The sequence below is a fragment of the Cydia strobilella genome, chromosome 18, assembly GCF_947568885.1.
Source record: "Cydia strobilella chromosome 18, ilCydStro3.1, whole genome shotgun sequence".
NCBI classification, from domain to species: Eukaryota; Metazoa; Arthropoda; class Insecta; order Lepidoptera; family Tortricidae; genus Cydia; species Cydia strobilella.
This window is the reverse complement of record NC_086058.1, coordinates 379,286-403,522: the sequence shown is the minus strand read 5'-3', so window position 1 is coordinate 403,522 and position 24,237 is coordinate 379,286. Positions and strand designations below refer to the sequence as shown.

Sequence of the window (24,237 nt, the reverse complement as noted above, 5' to 3'; positions counted from 1 at the left end):
CATTTTTGAGTGCATTAAAAATCTTGTTGTGTGACTAATGTCAGTGACCTCTTCCAGACAGCTAAATTAAATCAACAAAATACTTCTTTACTCAAATTTGTGCTCAAAGAAATTAACCTCTAGCCGCCCACACATCAAAACTTGCCAAGAAAAAAGGAACTTTGATTTGTCAAAATAAAGATTCAAATGAGAATAGAATGAGAGACCTTTTTTTAGGCCTTTAGGCACCTAGAGGTTAAGGAGAGAAATAGCTATTTACGATACTAGTGCGGAAAAGAGGAAACCCGAAACGAGTGGCGATAAATTAAAACACGACCGCAGGGAGTGTTTTAAATCGACACGAGTTGCGAATTACGGAGACCGGGACAGGGAGACCGCTTTTTACTTTGCGGACCTGGCGGCCAAAAGGTTAAACGTCTTCCTCTTCTATTATAGTAGTATCATCCAAGATCTCCGTCTCCTCCAAGTTTTCTAAGTTCTCCAATGTGTTAATACTGAAACAAAACCAAATGGAATTATAATAATAATTAAGAAGTGGTTCCTTTATTCAAGGTATGAGATATGAACTAGAGTCGGACCAAGTCTGCAACAATTTTGATAGTAAGTACATGCAGTGCGTGTTATTTTAAACGTAAAACTTCTATGAAATTATGACGTATAAATAACACTTGCATTGCGTGTGCTATCAAAATCGTTGCAGACTTGTCTTGATCAGACTCTAGTGTGATTACTTTTAAAGCCACATCCATCTATGTAAGTAAGTTGGGTCTCTCTGACAAATACTCAAAAATTATCAAATGATGGTAAACGAGCAAGATCTTGCTCCTAGGCAAGGTCAGACGATGGGCTTTTAATTAGTTAGGTACTTCTTAGTACAATATATATTACGTTTATTTGTTAGTTGATATCAGTATTAAAAATCTTACCTCTTCGCCATCATGTCGTTCCTCTCCTTTAAAATTCTTAATTTTTTGTTTTGAGTTTCGTTTAATTGTTTTAGCTCGTTTAGGATGTCCTGTGAACATAAAATATGTTATAGCATGCTGAAACTAAGTGATATTACAGATAACATAGTAAATAGCGCTATCTACAACAATGGGGATTGTCTGTTGTAAGTACATAAAGACTTATTTACTTGTCCCATACTAAAGTTACATCAAAAACCCTTCATATGCAACCCATCATATGTTTTCTTCGCATACAGAGTTAATGCGGAAAAACAGATTACAAATTAAACGTACACATTTAGACGGTTTTAACAGCCTTATAATCCTTATATCTTTCAGCAGCGCCATCTATTTCAGTTATCATAACTCACACAAAATATAACTATAATAAATTGGCAAATTGTATGTACATATTATAATTGATTTGACTATAATGGTACTACCAAACACTGATATACACCACACACGAATGAGAAGCTATTTGGTTACTTAAATAGGATTAAATAAGTCTAGTGTTATGAAATAGATTAGTATTTTTAATAATAAAATTACCGTATATTTCCAGCCTTTCTATAAAATGCATGTTAGAGTCTGTGCGGAAAGAGAAGAGTCGTAGAATGTATGGGCTCCCTTACATTCCACGACTTCTCTTTCCGCACAGACGCTATTTATTAAGTTTCATAAAAATCATAAATTCATAACCCTCTTATCGGTCGTTAGTGGCGGTTGTGTTATTTCATTTAAGGGTCTCCGGCAAGCTCGGTTCTCCATACAAACGTAGTTCCGCTCTAATTTTAAAACGACTAGCTAGATTGCTCTGAATCTTTGTACTTAAAATAGAATAAGGTATATCTATGTCTGTAATTCGTTTATGTAGCTTCAGATACCATAGTTAAAAAAATACAGCGAATTTAAGTTTTTCATACAAAACTTGTTTTTGCTCTATTTCGTTTGTTTTTTTAAACTGGAGCTATATAAACTTATTTCAGACCTATAGATATACCTCATGTCATTATATGTGCAAAGTTTCATTAAAATCGAATACGTAGTTTTAAAATGAGAGCGGAACTACGTTTGTATGGGAAGGTGCAAATCGGCCGAGCTTGCTGGTACTGTACGATACGAGCAATCCCGAAATGTAGATTTCGGGATTGCTCGTATATTTATAGAAATGACAAAACATATAAATAAGGTTAGATGGGGTAAGCGAAATATCGTGGCAAGAGTAACATTCGTAGGGAATGGTATCTAAGTGATTTATGGAGCTTACAGGGATATGTATGCATATGTATTCTTACTGCCAAGTTTGCAAAAGTTAGCTAAGGTGGTCAGAGTCTACTGTTTTCTTATACAGAAAAATAAACAATGTTTCTCTAACCCAACCCGACCTTAAGAGGCCGGTGTCGATTTTAGTCGCAAAAATGTAAAATTGATAGATTTAGTCGGTGAAATTGTACACCTTTTGATACCTAATTGAAATAACAAGTACTGGTTTCTATTAGCACGTCTTCTTATCCTACCTTTTATCAGATAAATTTTTTGAAAACAGACTCACAAAATTAGTAATGTTTGCTTTTCTGATGGACGTTTAGGTAAACGCGCGTAAAGCATTGAATTTGTCGCTCTTATTTGTAAATTTCGTAAAGTTTGGACTGCTAAACATGGTAATTTTGTATTACACATATTCTGTACTTGACGTTTATCAGACTACATTTTTATTATTATGACTTTGAAGTAGTGTAAATGAAAGTTAGACGAAATCAATTTTCTCCAGAAATTACTTCAAAACAAGTGACAATATCTCTGACAATCCACTTAATTTCAACGTAATTTTGATACTTAAATCATCTACAACATCTGCTGAAACTATTTTTATACATCAATTTGTATAATTTACCACCATAATTTTTTAAGATTTTTTAAAAACTGCCTCTTCTTTTCATATTTTACCGGTGACGCACGCTCGCGACCTCATTATTAAAAGGCAAGATGAGAAGACGTGGTAATAGAAACCAATACTTGTTATTTAGATATTACGTAACAAAACGTGTATAATTTCAACGACTAAATCTATCAATTTTACTTTTTTGCTCCAAAATCGACTACGGCCTCTTAAAGCATAGAATGATTAGTTTATAATAATTAAATTAATTACTCTTAAAATATTATTATGCTCATGCTGCAGATGGTTAAATTGAGCTGTTGAAGGTGTCGGTTCCGTCGTGCGGTTGCGGGGCGGACGGGCGGGCTGTGTGGGTTGTTGTGCACGTGCAGGTCGCAGTAGCGTGGGGTAGGGATGTACAACTGCGGGGCGCGGATCCACATAGATGGAGCTGTGCATTTGACGTGCGGGTGCGGGCAGGTGCGGGGGACGAGCATAGGGGGCGGTAAGAGAGAGACGTTCGGGTAGTCCAGGACTTGAGGGGAGTACAGATAGCGTGGAGCGTGCGCGTGCAGGGCTGGCAGAAGGAAACGAGAACAAATGAGAGGCAGAGAAGTGGGGTTGTTCGCTGAGAATGGGCGCAGTAACGGTGGCGGGGGTTGGAACAACAAGGAAATTTTCAGAAGTCAGTTCAGCAGAAAACGTGCTGCTAGCCACACTGTTCCCAGCACCCGAAAACTCAGCGTAGTCTTCAATCTGAGGCAATCAGCACATGCAAGTTTAAAATATTTGATATGAGAAAGAAAACAAGCAAAACGTAAAAACTTTTACCCGACTACGGTTTCGTTTTTCTATACTTATAATAAAGCGGAAGAGGGTCGAAAGTCTGTACATGGAAGATATTCGAAAAAAAATTGGCTGGGGATACTTAGAATCGATAACAGAACACATTCCAACAGTTTTTAGAATTTTTGTCTGTTTATCTGTTTGTCTGTTTATCTGTTTGTCTGTTTATTTGACCGCGCTACAAATGAAAACGGCTGAACGGATTTTGATGCAAACTTTACTAATCTGTCGAAAAAATCCACGGCCAGGTTATAGGCTATAAAAATTTGAGAAATTTTACCCCTAAGGGGGTTAAAAAGGGGGATGAAAGTTTGTATGGAGTTCAAGATTTATTTTAAGCTAGCAATTTGAAACTTCGTAAGAAGATATATTATTGAAATACAAGAAAACTAATTTCAGCGTTTTTGAAAATTCATCCCATAAGGAGGTGAAATAGAGGTTGAAAGTTTGTATGGAGTTCAATTTTTTTTTTGAGTGCGTTACTTGAAACTTTGTATAATGGGCATATTATTATAATACAGGAAAAGTAATTTTAGCGTTTTCAAGAATTCGTCACCTAACAGGGTTAAAAGGGGGTTGAAAGTTTGAATCCATTACAAATGCTTTGAAACTTCTTAGAAATGTATGATAGACGATTACAAAAAAACTAATTTTGACGTTTTTGGAAATTTAACCCCTCAGGGGGTTGAAAGGGGGATGAAAGTTTGTCTTGGGGTGCAAATTTTATTTTAAGTCAGGAACTTAAAACTTTGCAAAACGTTAATTATATTAAAAAGCAAGAAATTTTTTTTCAGCGTTTTTAAAAATTCATCCCCCATGGAAAAAGGGGTTAAAAACTTTATCTTGATAACTATATCATTTTAGCTACTAGGCCAAGTTAGGTATCGTTTTTGTATAAATCGGGTATGCCGAATTCATTTATGATATCAAAATGACACCATTCCCGAGTGAAAACACAAAAAAAATGAAAAAAACTTTTTTTACTTTCTCTTTACGCTTAAACCGCTAAACCGATTTAGATAAAATTTGGTATAGAGATAGTTTGAGTCCCGTGGAAGAACATAGGGTAGTTTTTATCCAAAAAATGGAGACTGCGTTTGCATGGAGAAGCGGCCGTGCCCTTTCCTCTTAATAATGGTCACGAATTTTTCAGTAAATGTCAAACGATTTGGGACTTATACGCGTTACCATGCCTTCCCGAAAAAAATCGAATCTTTCGCGAAAGTCTCGCAATGCATTGCGGCCACAAGGGGCACGGTCTCAGGAGTCTAAGAAAAACCACGGTGCAGTGTTGGCCGTAATTGTTAATTTTAATTAACCATTGATCAATTTTATTAACCATTAGTTCCGCCATTAACCAATTGCATTAAAGTTAATTCGGATTAAAGTTAATTCGGATTAAATTTTTGAGACGTTAATGGCCATTGAAGTTAATTCGGATTAACTTTAATTCGGATTAACTTCAATGGGCATGAAAGTCAAATAATTAATTAGAATTACTCTCAATTTGGATTAACGTCTAATAAAATTACATTCGTGATATTTTAAAATGAGAGAGCAAAATGACCCTGACTGAACCCTGGCAGTAGTAGCAGTACCTACCTACTACCTAGTAGAATTCTGGTTTGGTGCAACACAGACATACGCGGTTTTGGTCATTTAAATCGTCTTGATGAGCACTTCGGAGAGCCGTACCCATGATAGAGCTGATGCTGAACCCTGGCAGTACCTAATGGATCTAAGGTTTGGTGCAACATAGGCACAGGCTGTTTTAGTCATCCGACTCGTCTTGATGAGCACTTCGGAGAGCCATACCCATGATAGAGCTGATGCTGAACCCTGGCAGTACCTAATGGATCTAAGGTTTGGTGCAACATAGGCACACGCTGTTTTAGTCATCCGACTCGTCTTGATGAGCACTTAGGAGAGCAGTACCCATGATAGAGCTGATGCTGAACCCTGGCAGTACCTAATGGATCTAAGGTTTGGTGCAACATAGGCACACGCTGTTTTAGTCATCCGACTCGTCTTGATGAGCACTTATGAGAGCAGTACCCATAATGGAGCTGATGCTGAACCCTGGCAGTACCTAGCGGAACTAAGGTTTGGTGCAACGTAGGCACACGCTGTTTTAGTCATCCGACTCGTCTTGATGAGCACTTAGGAGAGCGGTACCCATGATAGAGCTGATGCTGAACCCTGGCAGTACCTAGTGGATCTAAGGTTTGGTGCAATATAGGCACACGCTGTTTTAGTCACCCGACTCGTCTTGATGAGCACTTAGGAGAGCGGTACCCATGATAGAGCTGATGCTGAACCCTGGCAGTACCTAGTGGATCTAAGGTTTGGTGCAACATAGGCACACGCTGTTTTAGTCACCCGACTCGTCTTGATGAGCACTTAGGAGAGCAGTACCCATAATGGAGCTGATGCTGAACCCTGGCAGTACCTCGCGGAACTAAGGTTTGGTGCAACATAGGCACACGCTGTTTTAGTCATCCGATTCGTCTTGATGAGCACTTAGGAGAGCAGTACCCATGATAGAGCTGATGCTGAACCCTGGCACTACCTAGTGGATCTAAGGTTTGGTGCAACATAGGCACACGCTGTTTTAGTCACCTGACTCGTCTTGATGAGCACTTAGGAGAGCAGTACCCATAATGGAGCTGATGCTGAACCCTGGCAGTACCTAGCGGAACTAAGGTTTGGTGCAACATAGGCACACGCTGTTTTAGTCATCCGACTCGTCTTGATGAGCACTTAGGAGTGCAGTACCCATGATAGAGCTGATGCTGAACCCTGGCAGTACCTAATGGATCTAAGGTTTGGTGCAACATAGGCACACGCTGTTTTAGTCACCCGACTCGTCTTGATGAGCACTTAGGAGAGCAGTACCCATAATGGAGCTGATGCTGAACCCTGGCAGTACCTCGCGGAACTAAGGTTTGGTGCAACATAGGCACACGCTGTTTTAGTCATCCGATTCGTCTTGATGAGCACTTAGGAGAGCAGTACCCATGATAGAGCTGATGCTGAACCCTGGCACTACCTAGTGGATCTAAGGTTTGGTGCAACATAGGCACACGCTGTTTTAGTCACCTGACTCGTCTTGATGAGCACTTAGGAGAGCAGTACCCATAATGGAGCTGATGCTGAACCCTGGCAGTACCTAGCGGAACTAAGGTTTGGTGCAACATAGGCACACGCTGTTTTAGTCATCCGACTCGTCTTGATGAGCACTTAGGAGTGCAGTACCCATGATAGAGCTGATGCTGAACCCTGGCAGTACCTAATGGATCTAAGGTTTGGTGCAACATAGGCACACGCTGTTTTAGTCATCCGACTCGTCTTGATGAGCACTTAGAAGAGCAGTACCCATGATAGAGCTGATGCTGAACCCTGGCAGTACCTAATGGATCTAAGGTTTGGTGCAACATAGGCACACGCTGTTTTAGTCATCCGACTCGTCTTGATGAGCACTTATGAGAGCAGTACCCATAATGGAGCTGATGCTGAACCCTGGCAGTACCTAGCGGAACTAAGGTTTGGTGCAACGTAGGCACACGCTGTTTTAGTCATCCGACTCGTCTTGATGAGCACTTAGGAGAGCAGTACCCATGATAGAGCTGATGCTGAACCCTGGCAGTACCTAGTGGATCTAAGGTTTGGTGCATCATAGGGACACGCTGTTTTAGTCACCCGACTCGTCTTGATGAGCACTTAGGAGAGCAGTACCCATAATGGAGCTGATGCTGAACCCTGGCAGTACCTAGCGGAACTAAGGTTTGGTGCAACATAGGCACACGCTGTTTAGTCATCCGACTCGTCTTGATGAGCACTTAGGAGAGCAGTACCCATGATAGAGCTGATGCTGAACCCTGGCATTACCTAGAGGATCTAAGGTTTGGTGCAACATTGGCACGCACTGTTTAGGTCGTCCGACACGTCTTGATGAGCACTTAGGAGAGCAGTACCCATGATAGAGCTGATGCTGAACCCTGGCAGTACCTAGTGGGTCTAAGGTTTGGTGCAACATAGGCACCCGCTGTTTTAGTCACCAGACTCGTCTTGATGAGCACTTAGGAGAGCGGTACCCACGATAGAGCTGATGCTGAACCCTGGCAGTACCTAGTGGATCTAAGGTTTGGTGCAACATAGGCACCCGCTGTTTTAGTCACCAGACTCGTCTTGATGAGCACTTAGGAGAGCGGTACCCACGATAGAGCTGATGCTGAACCCTGGCAGTACCTAGTGGATCTAAGGTTTGGTGCAACATAGGCACGCGCTGTTTTGGTCGTCTGACTCGTCTTGATGAGCACTTAGGAGAGCAGTACCCATGATAGAGCTGATGCTGAACCCTGGCAGTACATAGTGGAACTAAGGTTTGGTACAACATAGGCACACGCTGTTATGGTCATCTCACTCGTTCTAATGAGCACTTGGGAGCGCAATATTTGAATATTATCTTGAGATACATAACTCATAAGATAGATAACATATACTTATGGCAGTAAGCAGTAGGTCTAGGTACTTACTAGGACTTAGGTATGGTCCAATCTATTCACGCGCTGTTTTGGTTCATCCTTTTTAATTAAGTTGATGGGAATAGTAACAAAAGTGCTGCCAAATCAATGTTTTGTAAATTTTTGTATTATTCAACACTTTCAGCGCCAAGCGCCCCATTTCAATAACAAAATGAACCCGACTATCGGGTTCTTGGCACTGAAAGTGTTAACTGATCATAATTACTAATGTCATGGTCATGCAATATTATGTAAGATATGAAAGAATATGTTTGTATTTATGAACTGAATCGGAATCCTTACAGGGATAAAATAAAATAACATATTTATTTATCATTATTTATTTATTTAAGAAAATATATTACAAATTATATACCACGAATTATTTTATCAATTATAAAAATTAAGTCTTACATAATGATACAGATGTAGTGCATAATTGTTTACCATCGTATTTTCGCGGAAACGCACGAACGTGTCTTGCTATTTCAGTCAGTCTCAGTACAAAAATACTGAGGTTGACAGAAGTAGCATGACAAATACGAACGTTTCCGTGAAAATACGACGACAAACACTTATGCACTACATCTGTATCATTATGTATAAAATAAGACTTAATTTTTATAATTGTTAAAATAATTAGTGGTATATAATTTGTAATACATTTTTTTAAATAAATAAATAATGATAAATAAATATGTTATTTTAATTTATCCCTGTAAGGATTCCGATTCAGTTCATAAATACAAACATATTCTTTCATATCTTACATAATATTGCATGACCATGACATTGGTAATCATGATCAGTTAACACTTTCAGTGCCAAGAACCCGATAGTCGGGTTCATTTTGTTATTGAAATGGGGCGCTTGGCGCTGAAAGTGTTGAATAATACAAAAATTTACAAAACATTGATTAGGCAGCACTTTTGTTACTATTCCCATCAACTTAATAAAAAAAGATGAACCAAAACAGCGCGTGAATAGATTGGACCATACCTGAGTCCTAGTAAGTACCTCTAGGTACTTACTAGGACCTACTGCTTACTGCCATAAGTATATGTCATCTATCTTATGAGTATCTCAAGATAATATTCAAATATTGCGCTCCCAAGTGCTCATTAGAACGAGTGAGATGACCATAACAGCGTGTGCCTATGTTGTACCAAACCTTAGTTCCACTATGTACTGCCAGGGTTCAGCATCAGCTCTATCATGGGTACTGCTCTCCCAAGTGCTCATTAGAACGAGTGAGATGACCATAACAGCGGGTGCCTATGTTGCACCAAACCTTAGATCCACTAGGTACTGCCAGGGTTCAGCATCAGCTCTATCATGGGTACTGCTCTCCTAAGTGCTCATCAAGACGAGTCGGGTGACTAAAACAGCGTGTGCCTATGTTGCACCAAACCTTAGATCCACTAGGTACTGCCAGGGTTCAGCATCAGCTCTATCATGGGTACTGCTCTCCTAAGTGCTCATCAAGACGAGTCGGGTGACTAAAACAGCGTGTGCCTATGTTGCACCAAACCTTAGATCCACTAGGTACTGCCAGGGTTCAGCATCAGCTCTATCATGGGTACTGCTCTCCTAAGTGCTCATCAAGACGAGTCGGACGACCTAAACAGCGCGTGCCTATGTTGCACCAAACCTTAGATCCACTAGGTACTGCCAGGGTTCAGCATCAGCTCTATCATGGGTACTGCTCTCCTAAGTGCTCATCAAGACGAGTCGGATGACCTAAACAGCGCGTGCCTATGTTGCACCAAACCTTAGATCCACTAGGTACTGCCAGGGTTCAGCATCAGCTCTATCATGGGTACTGCTCTCCTAAGTGCTCATCAAGACGAGTCGGATGACCTAAACAGCGCGTGCCTATGTTGCACCAAACCTTAGATCCACTAGGTACTGCCAGGGTTCAGCATCAGCTCTATCATGGGTACTGCTCTCCTAAGAGCTCATCAAGACGAGTCGGGTGACTAAAACAGCGTGTGCCTATGTTGCACCAAACCTTAGATCCACTAGGTAGTGCCAGGGTTCAGCATCAGCTCTATCATGGGTACTGCTCTCCTAAGTGCTCATCAAGACGAGTCGGATGACTAAAACAGCGTGTGCCTATGTTGCACCAAACCTTAGTTACGCTAGGTACTGCCAGGGTTCAGCATCAGCTCCATTATGGGTACTGCTCTCCTAAGTGCTCATCAAGACGAGTCGGGTGACTAAAACAGCGTGTGCCTATGTTGCACCAAACCTTAGATCCACTAGGTACTGCCAGGGTTCAGCATCAGCTCTATCATGGGTACTGCTCTCCTAAGTGCTCATCAAGACGAGTCGGGTGACTAAAACTGCGTGTGCCTATGTTGCACCAAACCTTAGATCCACTAGGTACTGCCAGGGTTCAGCATCAGCTCTATCATGGGTACCGCTCTCCTAAGTGCTCATCAAGACGAGTCGGGTGACTAAAACAGCGTGTGCCTATGTTGCACCAAACCTTAGATCCACTAGGTACTGCCAGGGTTCAGCATCAGCTCTATCATGGGTACCGCTCTCCTAAGTGCTCATCAAGACGAGTCGGATGACTAAAACAGCGTGTGCCTATGTTGCACCAAACCTTAGATCCACTAGGTAGTGCCAGGGTTCAGCATCAGCTCTATCATGGGTACTGCTCTCCTAAGTGCTCATCAAGACGAGTCGGGTGACTAAAACAGCGTGTGCCTATGTTGCACCAAACCTTAGATCCACTAGGTACTGCCAGGGTTCAGCATCAGCTCTATCATGGGTAACGCTCTCCTAAGTGCTCATCAAGACGAGTCGGGTGACTAAAACAGCGTGTGCCTATGTTGCACCAAACCTTAGATCCACTAGGTACTGCCAGGGTTCAGCATCAGCTCTATCATGGGTACTGCTCTCCTAAGTGCTCATCAAGACGAGTCGGGTGACTAAAACAGCGTGTGCCTATGTTGCACCAAACCTTAGATCCACTAGGTACTGCCAGGGTTCAGCATCAGCTCTATCATGGGTACCGCTCTCCTAAATGCTCATCAAGACGAGTCGGGTGACTAAAACAGCGTGTGCCTATGTTGCACCAAACCTTAGATCCACTAGGTAGTGCCAGGGTTCAGCATCAGCTCTATCATGGGTACTGCTCTCCTAAGTGCTCATCAAGACGAGTCGGATGACTAAAACAGCGTGTGCCTATGTTGCACCAAACCTTAGTTCCGCTAGGTACTGCCAGGGTTCAGCATCAGCTCCATTATGGGTACTGCTCTCCTAAGTGCTCATCAAGACGATTCGGGTGACTAAAACAGCGTGTGCCTATGTTGCACCAAACCTTAGATCCACTAGGTACTGCCAGGGTTCAGCATCAGCTCTATCATGGGTACTGCTCTCCTAAGTGCTCATCAAGACGAGTCGGATGACTAAAACAGCGTGTGCCTATGTTGCACCAAACCTTAGATCCATTAGGTACTGCCTGGGTTCAGCATCAGCTCTATCATGGGTATGGCTCTCCGAAGTGCTCATCAAGACGAGTCGGATGACTAAAACAGCGTGTGCCTATGTTGCACCAAACCTTAGATCCATTAGGTACTGCCAGGGTTCAGCATCAGCTCTATCATGGGTACGGCTCTCCGAAGTGCTCATCAAGACGATTTAAATGACCAAAACCGCGTATGTCTGTGTTGCACCAAACCAGAATTCTACTAGGTAGTAGGTAGGTACTGCTACTACTGCCAGGGTTCAGTCAGGGTCATTTTGCTGTCTCATTTTAAAATATCACGAATGTAATTTTATTAGACGTTAATGCAATTGAGAGTAATTCTAATTAATTTTTTGAAACTTTAATGGCCATTGAAGTTAATCCGAATTAAAGTTAATCCGAATTAACTTCAATGGCCATTAACGTCTCAAAAATTTAATCCGAATTAACTTTAATCCGAATTAAATGGCTAATGGTTAATTTTAATTAACCTTTTTAATTGTTAATTTTTAATGGTTAATGGCATTAGCGTTCGGCCAACACTGCCACGGTGAGAGACTCAGTGGCGCTCTAGCCAGGCAGGTCGCTTCGCTTTCGGCTGAAACGGCAAGCCAGCGCGAGTCTCGATTGTGATCCCAAATACATCGTACGCAATACATATATAGGCGCAGATCCTGACGGAGTGTGGCGCCGGAGAAGCCGTGTTCATCCTGCGTATCCCCCTCCATTCCGAGCAACTTCCCGTTCCGCTTTAAGCGCCTACAGGTCCCCGTGAGCGCCTGCTTCGCTATGACTATCAACAAGTCGTAGGGGCAGACGCTACGCAGTTGCATTTCCCACTCCGAAAACAACAAAAAAAGGGGCAGACACTGCCCGCCGCCGGCGTCATGCTTAGACTGATTTCACTGGAGGACCGATTTGGATGACATGATTTTGATGGGAACACCCAAATATTCCGAAATACGTTTTTTCGATTTTTATAACCACGACTTTCATAATCCCGATTATTTATAAGTCCGAAATATCAAAATTACGATTTTTAAAAACACGATGGAATAAAATCACGAATGTGCTATTTCCGAAAACTTTAAATCCGATTGTCACTTGACAGAAAGCTTAAAGTTCCGATTTTACACTTTTCCGAAAATATTTTTTTTCCGAATTCCTAAATTCCGAAAAATCATTGTCCGATCGGAAATAAAATAATTCGGTATTCAGAAATTCGTTTTTTTAAGATTGGAAAAATGAAGTCCGTGATATTCAAATGAAGACTCACGTTTTAGTAATTATTACGGGTACCTGTCGTGCCGCGTCATGGCATTCGGCATAAAATATTTTTGGCATAAAAATTCGGCATAAATAAATTAGACAGAACTGCGAACCGGAACTGTTGCTAGAAGTGGGTTAGGTTAGGTTAGAACTGCGACCCCCAAGAAAACAAACTGTTGCTAGAAGTGGGTTAGGTTAGGTTAGAATTGCGACCCCCAAGAAAACGAACTGTTGCCAGAAAAGTGGGTTAGGTTAAGTTAGAACTGCGACCCCCAAGAAAACGAACTGTTGCCAAAAAAGTGGAAATTTAAAAATTGGGATATTTAAAATAGGAATCGGATAAGGGCAATTCCGAATTCGTGATTTTGAAAATCGTAAATGTTAAATTCGGTGTTTGCCACCATCGGAATTGTTATAGTCGAAATTATGTAGTTCGGAATTTACAAAATTCGGCTTTTTGGGTTTTCGGAAATATAAATCTTCGTGATTTTCATCATTCGTAATTATGACAGTCGGAATTTTGATGGGTCGAGCATTTAAAAATCGGAATGATAAAATTCGACATTCTAAAATTCGGAATAATATTTTTTCGGAAATATGTAGTGTACCCGATTTGGATAGGTACAGTCAAGGACGTAAAAATACAAAAATGGTACTGTATCGTTCGATATACACCTACTACTCTATGCCGTTTAAATCACGTCAAAAATTTGAATAAGGGCAACAAAAACCTTTTGGAGTGTAATTTTATTTAGTGGTAGCAAAGAGGATGTAATATTATAGAGCGGTACTGTCATAGTAAATTTTGTAACCACACTGCCATCTATCGACACACTTTAAAACTAAAAATGAAGATTTATTAAAATACGATAAAATGTATTTAAATATGGATAAACGATCTTTTTTATTTGCATTAATTATTTTTATTTTTTTGACCCATGTTCTTTCACTGATATGCGTTAAAATTGTTAAATAATAACAAACGAAACCGTTAACGCCCTCTATACGAGAGTAGGCAAAAGGTAGTAGCGACATCTGATCGAGAATCAAATTTTCGTGATTTTCGAGGCACGTTTTTTCCTTAGACTGTATCCATCTATTACGGAGTTATATCTATCTTTGGTGGTAGGTACCTAATTGTAAAATATTTTATCTGGACTACAGTCCTCTAGCGTATCCATTTGTCAACTTTACTTTAAGTTCCGTCTCCCGGGGACAGGGAGATAAATTAGGGGTGAATTAGCCGCTTACTGACACAGACCGAATTTCACGCAGGCGAAGCCGCGGGCCCAGCTAGTCTTAAATAAAGCACCTCTTTCTTTTCAAAAAAGTCAGTTAAATATTATTTTACAGTACATATGGTGCTACTTTCTCGCACTAGTGCGTAAAAGAGCACTTTTCGTGCATATGTCGAAAGTTTAAAGGGCCATATGTACAGTAAAACGTTGTACGATACACGTGCGAATAGGTAATTCGCAACTCGTGTCGATTTAAAACACTCCCTGCGGTCGTGTTTAAATTTATCGCCACTCGTTTCGAATTTCCTCTTTTCCGCACTTGTATCGTAAATAACTATTGTAGTATATGTCCAGTCGCGCTTATACACACCTCATTCACCTAAACTGATTCAGTAATTTAGACACAACAAAAACCCCATACATAGACTGCTAAAATTATAACATTCCCATCCCCATAGTCGGGTAATAATAATTCCGCTTAAACCAAACCCAAAATTAAAGATCTGAAAAAGCTAGCTCCTGCAAGGGCGTCGCCAAGGGGGAGCAGGGGGAAGCAGCTGGCCCCGCTAGAGAATAAAATTTGTATTAAATATGTATGCCCCTCCTCCCCTCCGCCATATCGGCCATCAGCTGGCGACGCCCTTGAGCTCCTGTACCATATCAATATAAAACAAAAAAAAACCGGTCAAGTGCGAGTTTGTTTAACTCGCGCACCGAGGGTTCCGTACAAACATTCAATTTTCTCATATCAATCACGAAAGACTTTTGAACAGAAGCACAATTGCAATTGCTAAGCATATTTGTGTACAGCGCCATCTATCGGTAAATTGGCTTATTTGCAAATGTTCAATTTCAGCTCTTTCATTACTTTCATATGACATGATTGGGCATTTTCCATAATTAATAAAAATAAATTTAAAAAAATACAATGTGGCTTTTGTTTATCGTTATTCATAACTATTCCAAATTTTACATCGATAGCTTATGTAGTTCTTGAGATATTTAGCAATGTGACAGACAGACGGACGGACAGAGTCACACCATAAGGGTTCCATTTGTACCTTTTTGGTATGGAACCCTAAAAATATTGGCAAAGACTGTATATATATAGTCCTCCTCATCGGTTTCGATGACGGTGACCTCAGCAATTATGGATTACCCCTATTATGGGCTCGAATGTGGCTGGCCAGGCCGACTAGGCCTAACTAATTTAATGTTAAATCAAGTGGGACAAGCTTTTAAAACTATTATTACTTATACTTACATGACTTAAATTTGCCAAGCTCATAGTGAAAACCCATAGTTATAACTCCATGCGATTATGGAAAAATTTATGTACTAACTAGACTTACTAATAGTGTTAAAACAATTTTTAAAAACTTCACTCAGCCTAACATTAACATAACAGAGTAACAAGACAATAAACTCTTCACCTTCATCAGTCTTAGTAATAGGGTCCCGTTTTTACCCTTTGGGGACGGAACCCTAATAAGAAAGTTTAGAGTACTCACTTCATACATCAGAGTCCTTATATAATAATAATAAGTTGTGTAGGAGGTATATGGTAAAACATATTACACTACATTCAAAACTGGCTTAAAACTTAATAGTTGTTAAGCTTAAACCGTATTAAAAATAAGTTTTAATAAAGCATGCATTATAAAACTTATTTTATATGGCTTATTTGTAATTGAATGAGTGAACACGCTAAGCTTACTTATTTCTCTATGGTTTAAGAAAAGTGAACTTACATCTCCAATTCGTGATTCCCCCGGACCCACTCCTTCAGAAGTATCTCTGCCAATGGCAGCCAGGACCAGCTGCTCGTCCTCACTGATTTCCGGTATCTCTGCCGCATTACCAGTGAGGACTCTAGCCCGGTTAGCTGTAGCGTTGTTCCGTCTAGCCTTACGGCTCAAGTCTCGCCAAGTCTGACAGACAAAATATACTTAATAATTTAATATAATTGACACAAAGAAGAGAAGAATAGAAGCCTACAGAGGAACCTGTGTCAAGATCCTGAGCATTCAGGGACCGACTGAACAAGAAGATAATTGACACATGCAATATTACAACATTACTATTATTTACTAAACATTTAACAGCCAAATTATATTAAGTGATGACCCTGTGCAAAAGAATATAAAAAATAAATTGGTAAATAAATAAACAAAATTATTCATATTAAATAAATACCTTTTTGAAATAATTAATAAGCAACACTCTGTGACCTGTATTATTGTGGCCTTAGTAATCATTAAGATGTCCATTTTAAACTATTATACTTCCAAATGATTAAGTTGTGATAATGATGACACAAGGTACAGTTGCACTATAATTTCATTCAACATTATTACATACTACACTTCTATGCAGACAAGTCACAGGGCGATCCTAGTTATGGGAAGCAGATTTACTCACCACTTTCCACGCCTGCACTGACTTATCCGGCCCGTGCTCCCTCAACACCTGTGCGAGGGCTTCCCATTGCGCCTCGTACCTCTGCGCTCCGAGAGGCCCGTCATATTCTCGGTTCGCGAACCGTTGGTGCTGAGCCATATATTCAATCAACATCCTAATCTGCACTGGATTAGAGCGACTGAAAAAATAGTCAGATAAATTAAGTTAACAATAAAACGAAGTGCACGAAACTATATTTTTTCTACAAATAAATTATTATTGTTTTGTGCAACTTACATTTTGGTCGTTTTGGGTGTCATCCTTTTTCTAATATTGGGTTTAAAACATGCAATCGGAACTCTAATAACACGCGAACTGCCGGTTACAAGTTTTCGAATTTTCAAGTTGTCAAGTTATGAGTAGTTGAATTTTTTTAAACTATTTATTTTGGCCTAAAAAAAATCTTGTTTTGTGTCAATTGTAATATTAAACTTATTGCCACAATTATTGTAAACATTAAAATGCTTTGACCATAGACATAGTATATACAAGTAGTTATAGACGCTTCACCGAGCGACCGGGGGTAAGAGAAAGAATATTCATATAAAATTTGAGCAGCATAGGATTTTTTCTCTTTCACTCTTATATATATCGGTATTTCGCCATCGCATCCTACCTATGATGCCACCCGGTCGGTGATAAGGACAAAGCATGGCACTATTTACTCTTTTCTCTTATAGGAATCGCAATAAGACTATCTTTCTCTATCAAAGAGTGTCAGGCCCTTGGCTTTGACAGATACAAAAAAGTCATATTAATCCGAGCAAATTATTTAGATTGATTTGAAAGGGACGATACTACAGTGTTGCCACTTTTTAATTTCTACTCTTTTTGCCAGACTGTAAGTTAATACATTTAAACACTCATTAAGGCCCCATACGCACGAGAGCTTAAAAAGCGTTGCCTGTGGGACGCACCCATATGTAAGAGCGAGAAAGAGATCACTTTCGCGCTCCCACCACCACACGCAACGCTTTTTAAGTTCGTAACACACCATCGCACCGAACCGTCAAAACGGTGCGATCCTAATGGGCGTACCACACCATCGCACCGCACTAATTCGGTCATTGTGCGACGCACCCATAAGTCAGAGCGAGAAAGAGATATCGCCTTCTCGCTCTTACTTATGGGTGCGTCGCACAATGACCTTGGTGCGGTGCGATGGTGGGATACGGCCACTAGGCCGTAACACACCATCGCACCGCACCGCGACCTTGGAGCAGTTCTAGGAATAGGTAGTACTGGCGTGGGCTTCCACACTATCGCACCGAACCGTCAAAACGGTGCGATCCTACCTTACAGACTGCCGCACACGTGCGCCAGTGTTGCGAAGTGTCCCATATTTCCATGTTTGGAAATATGGGACACTTGGCAACACTGGCTAGTGTGGAAGCCCACGCTAGTACTACCTATTCCTAAGGGTCCTCCACACTCGTGCGCGAATCGCGGCGCGAAGCCGCGAACGCGAATGTGGAGTCGATTTCGCTGAATAGCGAACTAGACTCCACACTCGCGTTCGCGGCTTCGCGCCGTGATTCGCGCATGAGTGTGGAGGGCCCTCTAGAATTGCTCCAAGGTCACGGTGCGGTGCGATGGTGTGTTACTGCCATGAATCTAGTATAACATGGATCGGTCATGAGGGGTGGGGCGAAATGACCGAACGGGATAGTCTTATGTATCTTTCAGTAGTAGTGACAGAGAGCAATATATTACTTTTTGTCTTTGTCATAGTTTCTTTTCCACCGCTGCCACAATCGAAATTGTGGCAAACAAATAAGTACGTGACATGTCATGCTTGTTCGTTGCTTGTTTAATTATTGTTGTTTTCTATAAAATTGTGCTTTCTCTTATAAAACATAGTGACGGTTAGCGTTTTGAATTGATAAAATAATGGTGAATTGTTCTGTAATCGGCTGTAATAGCCGCTCTGAGCAAAAATATGAGAACATAACCTTTCACACGTAAGTACGGTATTTTACACCTTTCTCTTAACGCTATATGTGAGAATAACATCGTAAAATTACGTTACACTCAAAGCAATGTAGAATCAAACGATTTCAATAAAAATATCACAATTATTTACGCAAATTAACAAAACATTATTTGTAAAATTATCCGCCCAAATCACGTAGGTTGTTTGTGGTAATATGTCAGCTACTCAGACGAGTCTGAGGTCAGCCGTTTTTAATCTTCTTCTTAGTTAAGCTACATAACAATCATGTTAGGGATACCAGCGGTGTCAGCATGGTTGCATTTCTATCACCTGTTACTATGCCTGTCACTTTCGCACTTACATACTTGTTAGAACGTGACAGGCAATAAAAATGTTACCGTGCTAAGCCCGCAGATGAAAATATCATAATTTTATGGGTAATTTTGACCTCGAAGTTTTTTCGTATTTCTAATTCCAAAAAATAAAATAAACAAATGTTGTGAAGATTAAATGTGGTGTACATTAATTGGTGTGAATAATGTGATTGTGATTTCATAAAATTAAAACTCATAATACATTTTTTTTTACGTTTTATTTACTAAACATGTTTAGTTTTGTACCACCTGCGCGAATTATAGGAGGTATTTCATTGTTCATACGCCTAAAAAGAACGGCCCATTGACATTTTATTCAACAATTTTAATACCGTCAAACTTTGCCTCCAGGGTATTCGCCCCAACGTGATATCAAATATTGGGGTAATTTTTACCATTGGTATCCCCACGTTTATGACGTCATCTATGTCTATCCCTTACGGGCGCACGCGGTAGGCCGCATCTATGTAATGCTAGGTCTATGGTTACGGCCTATAATTTCGAAGTGTAATAAAAAATCTAGCTATTCGCGTTCAAACTTCATCTGACACATGTCCGACAATTGAATAAGGCCACCTATTGAATGGATCTTTCAAAAACTCTAGGCATAGACAATCGTGGTCACTAACGAATGATTGTCGATTACTTGAAGTATTATCGACGGGAAATGACAGTTTTTTACGATAACGTTAGAAGACAGCAGTCCTATCACGCGCAATATGATAATAACCATTTCACGCGCAATATGACAATAACCGTGCTAAGCCCGCAGATGGAAAGTGAAGACAGGGCCTAAGATGGAGCTCACCGGTACAGTAACAGCCTATACATGAATCATTCAAAACTCTAATTGTTTTAATTTTGTCGGACGAAGTGAAACCCTGGTTTTTTACGGCCACAATGCGCGGGTGCGCGAGGCCCCCAAACGCGCGGGGCCCGTGGCATTTGCTACTATTGCCACGTGGCTAATCCGCCACTGCCCGCATCCTTTTGGAATAACAGACCAATCGCTCTAATCAACTGAGATATTGAAGCTTGTTTTCAAATTATTAACTGGCTTCTATTTTATTTCAGATGCTTATAACAGAGCTCGTTCGACCGAGTGAGAGCGAAGTCTATACAACCCGGTCACAATATCTGTGCACCTCGCTGGAATGTGGCGCCTCTCCCGCTTCCCCTGTCACCTCTCCGCGCACTCCCCGGTGCGACAGTACGGTTAGCATCTTCGTTGCCGCTACACCTCCACATTTCTCGAAAAAACTTTTTTTCACACCGTACCCAGACCGCCGATATGACGTCACGAGGTCAGGTGCACAGATATTGTGACCGGGTTGTAAAGTCTCCATTTCAGCTTAAGAGCCCTTATTCCCTGGAGCGTTCATCGATTTCACGAAATAACACTCGATAGATGGTGTTGGCGCTCGGTGCGCGAGCGCCGGCAACGCTAAGCGCGATTCAACGCAGACAAGAATAATTTTGATACTTTTGAATTAAATTGCAAGTAACATTATTTTTAGTGTTATATTGGCCCTCTTTATTTTATTTTATAAGCATGGTAGTAGTCAATAGAGTGAATGTGTTGGGATAATACATAACCAGAGACGCTTTCCTATATATCCCCGGTCCCCGGCCCCGGCTGTTCTCCTCTATCGTGGAATTTCTCATGAAATTTGGTGCATATTCAATAATTTTATAGTGTGTATTCAAATAGTGCATATTCAAATTATACTTGTTTTTTTGGCGTTTCCGTTTTCGAAGCCACTAGTCACACTAGTGATTATTTTTTTATTGAATGTTGTTTGGTAAAAAAACAGACAAGAAACAATGTAGGATGTAGGTACCTATATTTGTTTATCACCGGTTGCCAAAATAATATCTGAACACAAAATGCCGGAAGTGCTTATATAGTTGCATAAAATTCTGGCATCTTTCCACTATAAGTGAAATGCACTAAATATGCGCGTCTTTAGTAACGCAAAGTCGTATGTTTGAATGGGACTTGTAGACAAATACGACGGTTTCACAATAACGGCTGCGTTGGCAAATAACCAGGGGAATAACCGTCGCAAAATTACGCGGGGGAATCAAAAAGTCATTAGAACGGTAGTACTATTAGTATAGTTATTCTGTGTTAGAACTACGTATTTGTAAAACCTCTTTACTAGAGATTTGTTTTTTATTCTGAGCTGGCACTATCTGTCATATATTTAAGAAAACCGGCCAAGTGCTAGTCAGACTCGCGCACCTAGGGTTCCGTACTTTTTAGTATTTGTTGTTATAGCTGCAACAGAAATACATCATCTGTGAAAATTTCAACTGTCTAGCTATCACGGTTCATGAGATACAGCCTGGTGACAGACAGACAGACGGACGGACAGACGGACAGCGGAGTCTTAGTAATAGGGTCCCGTTTTTACCCTTTGAGTACGGAACCCTAAAAAAGTGACGAAGCCCTCCAGTGGTGAAGGCCGGATTCGAACCGGCGTCTTCAGCAATCCGGGCTAACGCCTTGAACCCCTATTAGGCCACCCCGCCACGGAACCGGTCCCAATTTCTCGACTATATACCATCTTACTAAGACCTGGCCTAGGGGACCTACTTTTTCTTTAATATATGACATCTATTTCAGTTCATATTCGTTTGTTTTTGACCCTATATCTAAGAACTTTTCGATTCACCCTCGTATGTTCTATTTCTTTTACACAATCCCCCCAGACTTAAGGATAGAGTGGGACAGAGTGCTGATAAGACTCGCATGATGTGATAGTGTGACGTGCCAGTGACGTCACAATGCCGTAAGATATAAACAAACTTTGGCCGCGAGCAAATATTTCGGGTCTCCGATAATGTTGATATTGGTCCTAAGCTCGTCACAGACGGAGCGATAATATAATGGATAACGGCCGATATCGGCAGATACCGACAGATATCTTATCTGCGAGTATCGCTAAGCACCACACACATAACGATACCAAAATATATATCGCTCTCTGTCTAGCAACTACATTGTGAGAGAGACGATACATGCCGACCGATACATCACAAAACATCTTGGCCTCTGCAGATGCCTTGCGATAAAATATCGGCAGATACCAAAAATATACTACCTATATAGGTATTACAGCTTTGTGTGTGGGCTCTATCAAATAGTACGTAAAAGATATCGGTAGATGCCGTATCTGTCGGTATTTCTGCCGATATATTATCGCTCAGTCTGTGATGGGCTTCATACTTGTCATACTTATGTTGTCAGCTGATTAAATGTGTGTTATGACGTATTATTTATGTCTCGATACGTAGTCTAAAATGTGTTCTCGAACTTCTCGATAGATGCATCTAGATGCATGTCGGCTACATGACCGCTCAGAAGCGACAACTGATTGAAAGAGAAGGTGTTTCCGAGCAATGCATGGGGCTCGCCCTTCGGAAAGTGTAGCAAGCAGGGATGTTGCAAATATTGCAACCGCGGAACTTCCGCATTATTTTCAACATCCGCATCGGCATCCGCATCCGCATAAAATCGATGCGGAGCTTAATGCGGATGCGGATGTGGAACAGGTAGGTACAGGAACGTCTCAGCGGCGGCGTAAGTGCTAAGTAATTTCGTCATTAGCCAATAGGAATCTCATTTCGTTTTTGTGATTCGTCGATCGAGCACTTTAGCCTATCACGGACAGCGACAAGAAGTGAATAATTTGTTTTATTTGGACTTTAGTATAGTAATGCGATTGTGGGGCACCTATATTCTTGTTCAAATACTGTTTCGTTTTTTTTTTTAATAAACTTACTAAAGTATAATATTTCACGTTTTTTATGTGCCTAATCTCGACATCCGCATCCGCAGATGTGAGCCTTTAAAAGTCAAAAAATCGGCATCCGCAACATCCCTGGTAGCAAGATAGCTACGGGGGGGCGTATCAAGTAACTAGGGCTCCCGGTATCCGTGCTACACGCCAACCCGTGCGTCCGTGTTCTTAGCCCCGGCGGTGCTAAGCGTCCGAACTACACGAACCCGTCGAAGTCCATGCCCGTGTAGTGCGTTCAGGAACGGACCTGCGTTCGGCTCCGGAGCCGCGGTCTTCGCGTTTCTGTTTAGCTTGTTATTGTTAATGTGTTGTTCGATATTAAACTTGTCTTTCTTCGCTCTTATAAAGAATGCATCCGATCGTCTTTATATGTCGAGAACGGACCGGACCGGACCCGTGTGTAATTAATATCCGTGGATCCAGACACACGGGTAACACGGGTACACGGATGCCCTTGACTGTACATAAAAAAATGTTGTTAACCCCTGGACTAAGGTAGTTTAGTCTTTAGTTTTCAAGCTGAGTTGCTGGTTTGAGAGGGCATTGTCTATCTATTGTATTAGAATCCGCAAATAGGAGGCGCCATAAAAAAGGTTCAGAACGCTGTTTAATGATCATCTAAAAACTATAGACAATAAAAAGCACTACAATGAACTGAATCTCTCTTTGCAATAAGGTTTTAAGGTTTATTACTCTAAACCGACGGCGAGCAATTCTTGTATATATGTATACCCATTACCTATATATTTATATATTTCGGGGATCTCGGAAACGGCTTTAACTGTAACGATTTCGATGAAGTTTGCTATATTTTATGAGGCGAAAAATCGATCTAGCTAGGTCTTATCTCTGGCAAAACGCGCATTTTTGAGTTTTTATATGTCTCCCAGATATTAGTCAATAAATTGTGTCAATGGTCGCCGACTGACCCCATCATACGCAACTGTGTGAAACAACGCGACATCGGCATCGCGTGTTCGCGTGTCGTGTCGGTGACTAGCGACCAGCGATTGGTCAATTTTAGGGTTCCGTACACAAAGAGTAAAAACGGAACCCTATTACTAAGACTCCGCTGTCCGTCTGTCTGTCTGTCACCAGGCTGTATCTCATGAACCGTGATAGCTAGACAGTTGAAATTTTCACAGATGATGTATTTCTGTTGCCGCTATAACAACAAATACTAAAAAGTACGGAACCCTCGGTGCGCGAGTCCGTCTCGCACTTGGCCGGTTTTTTACATTTTTATTACGCAATTTATATGTAAAATAGGGTCACGACTCTGGTTTTTTAAAGGTATTATTGTTTTTTCTGAATAGTCAGCATCAAATAGACTGTAGGTAACAGACAAAGTGGCCAAATGAATCGTAACATTTGTAACACATCTTTGTGGCCATAGAAAAAGGATGTGTTCCATTAATATATGTGCCATTTTCAATCAAAAGGGTACTTATTGTCGGTTGTCAATAAGGCGCTATTTCCAT

The 24,237-nt window shown here is 40.9% G+C and overlaps 3 protein-coding genes across 3 annotated transcripts in view; 1 reads left to right on the top strand and 2 right to left on the bottom strand.

Annotated features, from left to right (window-relative positions):
- The window catches only part of LOC134749465 (protein VAC14 homolog), a 429,047-nt gene that overhangs the window by 380,186 nt on the left and 24,624 nt on the right, over positions 1–24,237 (top strand). The window lies entirely within an intron of this gene.
- The window catches only part of LOC134749642 (E3 ubiquitin-protein ligase AMFR-like), a 53,805-nt gene that overhangs the window by 24,887 nt on the left and 4,681 nt on the right, over positions 1–24,237 (bottom strand). The gene's annotated exons all lie outside the window — the stretch shown is intronic.
- Positions 39–16,776, bottom strand: LOC134749712 (uncharacterized). The gene is made up of 4 exons (XM_063684730.1): positions 16,605–16,776; positions 15,935–16,114; positions 927–1,015; positions 39–494 (listed from the first exon to the last, which is right to left on the bottom strand). The coding sequence occupies exons 1-4, from the start codon at positions 16,755–16,757 to the stop codon at positions 410–412; spliced, it is 507 nt and encodes a 168-aa protein (XP_063540800.1). The 5' UTR covers positions 16,758–16,776; the 3' UTR covers positions 39–409.

What these genes read in the sequence shown, in the direction of transcription:
- LOC134749712 (XM_063684730.1), bottom strand. Translation starts at nt 16,757, where the DNA reads ATGTTGATTGAATATATGGCTCAGCACCAACGGTTCGCGAACCGAGAA. An exon ending in CAGTGCAGGCGTGGAAAGTG is followed by an intron (nt 16,115 to 16,604) that starts GTGAGTAAATCT and finishes TTTGTCTGTCAG; the next exon opens with ACTTGGCGAGACTTGAGCCG. An exon ending in GGGAATCACGAATTGGAGAT is followed by an intron (nt 1,016 to 15,934) that starts GTAAGTTCACTT and finishes TTATGTTCACAG; the next exon opens with GACATCCTAAACGAGCTAAA.